The 8,242-nt window shown below is 34.0% G+C and overlaps 1 protein-coding gene across 1 annotated transcript; it reads left to right on the forward strand.

The window, feature by feature from the left end:
- Positions 1-6,798: 6,798 nt before the first annotated feature.
- Positions 6,799-7,491, forward strand: LOC131648427 (uncharacterized). Its single transcript, XM_058918186.1, has one exon. It carries the CDS (start codon positions 6,877-6,879, stop codon positions 7,378-7,380), a length of 504 nt encoding a protein of 167 aa, XP_058774169.1. The 5' UTR covers positions 6,799-6,876; the 3' UTR covers positions 7,381-7,491.
- The last annotated feature ends 751 nt before the right edge of the window (positions 7,492-8,242 follow it).

The following is an 8,242-nucleotide window of genomic DNA, read 5'->3' on the forward strand; positions in this document are numbered from 1 at the left end:
TTTCGTTCAATTCCGACAACTTTCTTTTTTTGTCGCTTATTCTGATTTCACCGATTTCGATTCCGATTTACTTGTAAATGCATGGTTTGACTTCCATTTGACTTGTATAGATTGTTAGCTTATTAATAGTGTACTAATGTGCTTTAGTTTATTTTATACAGGTTCAATGGCTAGTAATCAAGAAAACCCACAGGAGAACCCACAAGAAAACCCACAAGAGAACCCACAAGAAAACTCACAAGATATAGATGCTCCGGATACATCATCAAAAGAAGTTGCACGAGGTGTGTCCCTTATGAAGGGAATCATTCGACATAGAGACCAAGGATTGATATATAATTTAGAATGGAATTCTGATAACCAACCAATTGGTCCTAATTCTGCAAAGTTGACAAGCTATATTGGTACACTTGTTCGTTTGCATATTCCAGTCTCCGTAGCTAAATGGAATCTGAAAAGCAAAGAGTTGGACGAGAAAAAAGACATGATTTGGGACGAGCTTAAGGTATCATATATGGTTGTTGTTATTATCTTGACGATAATTTGATTAAATTACTTATACTAACACACTCTATGTGTATGTTTGTTTGCAGAGGTCTTTTACCATACCAGATGAGCGTAAACGCTTCATTCTTAGTTTGGCCGGAAAAAGATATAGAGGGTGGAAAGCTTATCTAACAAACAACTATCTTAAGGATAAAGAAGGAAACTTTCTTGAAAAGGCCCCGGGACGTCCAAAAAAGTATGAGATGTTCATTAATGATAATGATTGGGCTAAGTTTGTAGAGCAAAGAGATGAATCTTTTCGGAAAAGGAGTGCCACAAATAGTGCGAGAGCATCAAAAGCCGCGTATCCATACAAAAAAGGGCGTTTGGGATATGCACGCTTAGAGGAAAAAATTGTAAGTAAATAGAAATGCGTTTTAATTAATTGTCTAAATGTGTTTTATTTGACTATTTTATTTGTGTCAATGCATAGTTAGAGGAGACGAAAAGTGAGGAAACCTCACTTCTAGTACATGTGTTGTGGAAGGAAGCTCGTGTGGGCAAGAATCAAGCTGTCGATCCCGATGTTCAAAGAGTTTATGCTGAATGTGTAAGTATAACACTGTGTCTTTAATTAAATCAAATGTTTTTTAATATATAAATGATTTTTTTATCTCCACTAATAATTATTGAAATGTAAATGAATTACAGGAGACCTTGTCACAATCAGTATCCACCAGTGAGGACCAGGATGATAGGAGCGTACTTAGTAGAGCACTAGATGCTCCTGAGTATCCCGGTCGGGTGAGGGGTAAAGGTCATGGTGTGACTCCAACCACTTTTTACAAGCATCCTAGGAGAAGATCAAATCCTACCAATGAAGAAGTGTTGCAAAAATTGCAGGAATTGCAAGCACAAGTCTCTGAATTGCAAAGAGATAAAGATATGTATATGAGAGAAAAGTGAAACACTTCATCGGTGAAAGAAACTAGTGATAAGGCTAGTATCAACTGTCAAAGGAAATTTCCCGAGGTAATTATAAATTTTTTTCCTTACAAATTGTTCTATTTTATTAATGATAATGACTTTATATTTACTATTGGTTTAGGGCATTTCATCTTGCCAACTATACTTATCGTCACCGAATTATCGCCTAGTTGGCAAGGGAAAAGTGCACAACTCTTTGGGAGATTTACTTCACCATCGTCCGTTCCCGGATGGACACCTGAAAGTATCGGTGGATGTTGTATTAGATCATGATGCGATGCTACCGGTACCTGACATGGTCTCAGAGACGACATTGCTGCGAGATGCAATAGGATCATTTGTTGCATGGCCCTCGGAGCTCATTACCATTAGTGATGAGGTATATTGAAAACGATTATGAATAATTTAGTTTTCGAATGTCAATTCTGCACCGTTTATTAATTATTTTTTACATTTTAATTTTAGACTGCTCCTACAAAACCCGCAATTAAGGGTAAAGGGATTTTACAGGAGGAGGAGTCTGTTGCATCACTAAAAGAGGTACATTTAAAGTGTTAATATATAATCTGAATCTAAAACTGCATGATTTTATATTTTACCTAACTTATATGATTTTTAGGCATCTGCTCGGGGGTCATAACAAGTGACGCAGCCAGTTCGTAGCGTACCACCCACTGGTCCTCCGAAGCCAGCGGCAAAAAAAGGCGGTGCTTTTGTGCCTCGATATCGGACGATGCTCGGAACAATTGTTGATATGTCCGATTTGAAGGATGGTGCTTTACGTGAAATCAATATGGATGAAGGTGTCTTCGGTATTGAATTCATGTCAAATATTGGAATTGATGACTTGGAAGAGATTTTTACGCATGAACAACTAGGCGTCGATAATATGCACTCATACATCCGGTAATATTCACTCATCCGATATATTATTTAATTAGTCCCACAATTTATTTACACATTTCAATGAAAATAATCTAATGTTTATTATGTTTTTATTTAAGGTTGTTGTATGACAGAGTGTTGCGCGGGACTCCATTGTCAAACAGATTCCGTTTCGTGTCTTCCGCCCATTGCAGCGGAATGGCAATTGCTTCGGAACCGGAATCAGTTAGACAACGCTTAGTCGATAGATTCATGTCCACCGGCAATACAGAAAGTCTGCATCTTTGGGCGTATAATACCCGACCAGTAGGGTTAGTTTCTCATTCTTGGTTCATCTAATCTCTGCTTCTTTTGTGTATAGCAAAATTTTCATATAACCTATTGTTTTAATTTATAGAGCACACTAGTTGTTTCTTGCTATCAACCCTATAAGAGAAGTGGTGTATTATCTGAATTTGGTAAATGGTGACTGGACCAATTATCCGGCTATGAAGGAAATGATTGATTTGTAAGTGGGATCGTTCTAAATATTCGTGTATATTTATATATTTAATTATTTGTGAGATTGATCTAAACATATGCTTTTATATATTTGTTAGATCAATACAAGTGTTCCGAAGTCAACGAGACGCACATGTATCCCGGACTAAATCAAACAACATTACTTGGATCAAAGTGCAGGTACATTATTTTTCACAATTTTGCTTATAATATTTTTGCTTATAATATTTATGCTACTTGACTATTGTGATATTTGATCTTATTTGTTTTTCTATGTAGTGTCCGCAACAGCGAAACAGTTCAGATTGCGGATACTATGTTTTGAGGTTTATGAAAGAAATCCTTCAGGCGAATCAATTAGAGATTCCGCTCACGGTATGAATTTATAACTTAAGATAATTTCATATAATTTATTACATTTAACTAAATCATTCATATTATGTTTTTGTTTTGTAGTACTTGGACGAATTCCGTGCTGCTTCGTACCCGAGACTTAAGTTGGAAGAAATCAAAGAGGATTTGTGTCAATTTTTTATTCAGCAACTTTTCATGTAGGATTTGTGTCGATTTGAAGTATAATATTGTTGATGTTACTGATTTAGTTTGTAATGATGTATATATATAATTTTGGATATTATAATGGTATTATATTAGTATATATATATTGTCCTACCTATGGTTGAAAATATATCGTCGAAAATATATTACAGGTCGAAAATATTACAGGTTGAAAACATATTACAGGTCGAAAATATTACAGGTCGACTGGGAGGCTTAAATTACAGGCTGCACATTAAAATACCTCATTTAGCAACGACAGCGCTTTTAAAAAGCGCTCTTAAAGGTCCACCTACGAAAGCGCTTTTTAGTAAAAGCGCTGCCAAAGATTAAAAAAAAAGCATAAAAAATAAAAAAACGCAACCTACGAAAGCGCTTTTACAAAAGCGCTCTTATAGGGGGGCTATCAGAGCACTTTTTCCAGAAAAAGCGCTCTCATAGGGGGGGATACCAGAGCGCTTTTCTGGAAAAAACGCTCTTATAGGCTGAGCTACCAGAGCGCTTTTTCCAGAAAAGCGCTCTTATAGGGGGGCCTACCAGAGAGCTTTTTCCAGAAAAGCGCTCTTATAGGGGGGGTCTACCAGAGCGCTTTCAGAAGCGCTTTTGTTACCTACGCCAGCGCTGGCTTTCACAGCGCTTTTAAGCGCTTTTAAAGCCCAAAATAAGCAGTTTCGTAGGCCTTCCGTGTTGTAGTGTCAATGCACTTGTTGCACTTTGTGTCTGGCCTTCTCCAGCATCTAAATGGTGGATGACCCATTTTTCCACAACGATAAAAAGGTGGATAATTTTTCTTTTTACCCTTTTCTATGTTGCGATTATCTGCATTGTTTTCAGCTTCTTTGCTCTTGGCTGGTAAAGCACCTTCAACCGAATGATCTTGCCTCATAAGCATCCTTTGCCCTTGGGCCTGTGACGCATGTGTGACTTCTGACACAGTGATCTTACAGAGATCTTTTGTATTCTCCAAAAAAGCTATGCCTCATATTTTTCTAGCACTGTTACAAGAATTTTTTCAACAATTCTTGAATCAGCAAACTCAGTGCCCAAGAATTTTACCTTCTTAGCAATGCCAAATAATATGTCTGATTATTCTTTGATTGTCTCAGACTCTTTCATTTTTTGCAACTCGAATTCCCTCATCAGGTTTAGCACTTTCGTTCCTCTAATCCTTAATTTCATTCCCTGCATATTCCATATTCAGATAGTCCCATATTTCTTTTGATGTTTTAAGAGTCATTATACCGGTGAAAATGATTGATGAAACACCAATATATAACATGACTTTTCCTTTTTAGTTTTCTTTTCCTTGTTATTTTTCTATTGAGCCATAGTAGGATTGTTCGGCAGCGGAGGCACCTCATAATCCTCTTCCATATCTTCCCACAAATTCAAAGCCTCAAGATAGGATTCCATTCTCATAGCCTGAAGACCATAGTTCTCACCATCGAAAATAGGGGGAGCAATTTGAGAGAAACTTGTTTCAGCATCCATTTCACAGATTCCTCAAGATTAGAGCTCTTAATACTAATTGTTGTTTTCTAATTGAGTAAAAGGGAGAAAGAAATGTGAAAGAGAGAGGGAGTATTGTTGCTAAAGATATTTTATTATCCAATGCAGTAAGTTTTAAATACATAAAAAAACAGATGAATAAAAACTAATGCCCCATAATATTATGAACCACAACTAACACTAGAAAATAGGAAACAAACTTATGCAACTGACAACTTAAAAAAAAAAAATAATAATAATAATAATAATAATAATAATAATAATAATAATAATAATTTTTTATTGGCTAATTCAAACTAAACTTTTGCAGCATCTAAAAAGCATGTGTTCAACAGTCTCTTTATCCCTCTGCTCAAATCATAATAGTTTCCTACAATGTTGTACTCCCTCCTACAATCTTTATACCTACAATCTTTATACCTACAATCTTGTGCTCAAATCATAATAGTTTCCTACAATTTTGTATAAGAGGATTTACGCAAACATTTTTAATAGAAAGTGCTGCATAAAATAAACTTAAGTCAGCGTTTATACATTAAAAATAAGCGTTGTCTATACCTACAACAATGCAAAAATAGACACCGCTTGAAAGCCATGTCTAATTTTTCTACAGACATTTGGTGCTTGCTATCAACTCAATAAAAAACTTAGCCACTTAACACAAGTAATTTGTATCATTAAATATATAAGTGGAAAATTTGCTATGACCTTTTTTACTCTTTCATACAAACTCTTCACTAGTAGGATATAGTGATGATGACTGGATAAATAATGCTGAAGATATACAAAAATATTTATTTATGAAAGCGCTCTTGATATTTTTAAAGAGAACATTTAAAAAAAATAGTATTATCTTTTTTCTGCTTACTACAACTCTTATAAAAACACTCTCGATCCGTTATCGAAACCACACATCATCTTCAAGAACACATTAAACGGTCTAGAAGACTAATAAAGTCGATCTCAAAAACTCTATCAAACATAGTTAACTTCATTTAGTAAAAGAAAAAGTGTTTTTGAAGATAAAAATTTAATTTTAAAAGGGTCTCATGCAAATTTTTACTTAGTCTTCAAAATCCATTGAACCAAACATATGTAGAGAAAAGATGCTAAAAAATGGATAACGTTTTAGATGCAATGTATGTTACACACACTTTTTATTTTCTCAGACCTTTGTTGAAAGCTGTTACTATGATGGATAGTTTTTGTACTACAAAGTGAAGATTGAAGGGTAATTATCCAGAATAAATAGGCATCGTTATCCAAATTTCAGATAGAACCCAAAGAAAAGTGATTAAAAAGCCAAAGAGAGATAGAAGGGTAGGTGTGCGTGGCAAATTATTGAGTTGCTATCATGTGTTTTCCACTAACTAGACAGAGACATTCTTAACCAAGAGTTAACCTAGATTCTAAAGACAAATGTAATAACTATTTAGTAAGAAAAGCAAATATGAGAAAAATATATTCAATAAAATGGATAGTGCTAATTTAGATCCGATTCTCAAACAGATATGGCTATGTTTTATAATTGTCACATTATCTGTGAATGTTCTATCAAGTATTTTAAAACTTATTGTAAAATAAGACTTTTTGGTAAATTAAGCTATCAAATAAGTTTGTAAGATACGTTAAAAGAAAAAGTGCTCCTATCAGTCAATTAAATCATATCAAGTGTTTATATTTAAAATAATGTTTAGTCTAGTAAAATAAATCATACCACCATTCTTAAGATACCGATTGAGTAAAGCACTTCTTTTGTCCTCTTCAAAAAGCCTAGCCTTTTCCAAATAATGTTCTGATTTAATATTCATTTCTCATTTTCCTTTCCCTTTCCTCACTATATATATCTTCATCACCTTTCTCCATGTTGTACTCAAATCAAATACATTTCTTCATCTCTCTTTCTCTTAAAATCACTTCCTCAAACTATTTCAGTCTAAAAAATAAATAATGGAAAGCAATCTACCAGTAATATCAAAGAGAGTTTGGAGAATGGTCCGTGTGGCATTTTTCATTATGAGAAAAAAATTATCAAAGGGTAAAGTAATGAAGGATCTAAACATGATGCTCAAACGTCGGGGAAAGGTTGCCGGAAAAGTTATTGCTAATATAATGTTCCATCGTCATCACAAAGGCTCCACCAGAAGCCACCACTCCCACAACTCATTCACTTCCAGTCAAGCACCGCCTACACCACTTGATGAGGCGATGACTATGAGCGCAATGAAAACAATACTGAATACACTTAACAATGATCAAGAAATTGTAGAAGCGTCTCCAGCATTGTCCATTTTCGAGCGTAGTTCAAGAGTGAGGCAATTGAGGGTTACTGACTCTCCATTTCCATTAAGAGATGATGATGATGGCAAGGACAACCAGATTGATAAAGCTGCGGAAGATTTCATAAAAAGGTTTTACAGGCAGTTGAGGAAGCAAGATGGAGTGATTAATTAATACTAATTCAATCTACTCCTTGTCAATTAGTTTATAATGAGTGTGTAAACGTTTGTTGTAAATGTTAAGTAACCATTTTAGATATATAATCCAGAATTGAAAAATGTATATGGGTGCATGTTTTTTATTCATGTTAATTATGCGTTTGCATGTGTTTATTTTATCAGTTGCTTATCAATAATTAGAGAATAAATTGCAAAATCTATAAAATAAGCGAATAAATTGATGGATAGTATTATGTACTCTAACTAACATGATAGAATCTTTCCCAAGTACCTTTTGTACACATCTTTGTACTAAAGCAATAATTTCAACGAATCTAAAGGATTTAGGATATACTATATCTTCCATAATTGCCTTGCAGAATTGTGTTTTAATCAAATCACTACAACAAAATGCACTTTTAACCTCTAACACGAATTTGATTTAATCTCGGTTATAGAGATGAAATAACGAAAGACGTCATAATAATTTGCCACTTAATTCTTTAGTTTTTGACTAACTAAGGGATAGTTGAAATGATCATTGATTCGATTTTCAACAATAATTTTTTTATTTTTTCAAAACTAGCGTCACATACCTCTCGGTTAATAACCTAAATCCATAAAAAATTAATTTTTTAAAAATAACTCATTACATTGTTTGCATAGAAGATCAATTAATTAATTTGTTTAGAAACTACATTGTTTATACGAAATATTACATTGGTTACACATAATATTAAAGTAAGAATATATAACAAATTTTAAATCTGATTCATCGTCATCATTGTCAGTGAAGAATAAATGATGGATCTTCGTTGCATTGAAATCTTGAGAAAGAGAAAATGTTGGGTGCAAAAAAAATTCTATGACTTTTGTAT

This window comes from Vicia villosa, linkage group LG2, assembly GCF_029867415.1.
Source record: "Vicia villosa cultivar HV-30 ecotype Madison, WI linkage group LG2, Vvil1.0, whole genome shotgun sequence".
Taxonomy (NCBI): Eukaryota; Viridiplantae; Streptophyta; class Magnoliopsida; order Fabales; family Fabaceae; genus Vicia; species Vicia villosa.

Bases quoted from the DNA above. Each gene is read 5' to 3' on its own strand.
- LOC131648427 (XM_058918186.1), top strand. From the start codon at position 6,877: ATGGAAAGCAATCTACCAGTAATATCAAAGAGAGTTTGGAGAATGGTC.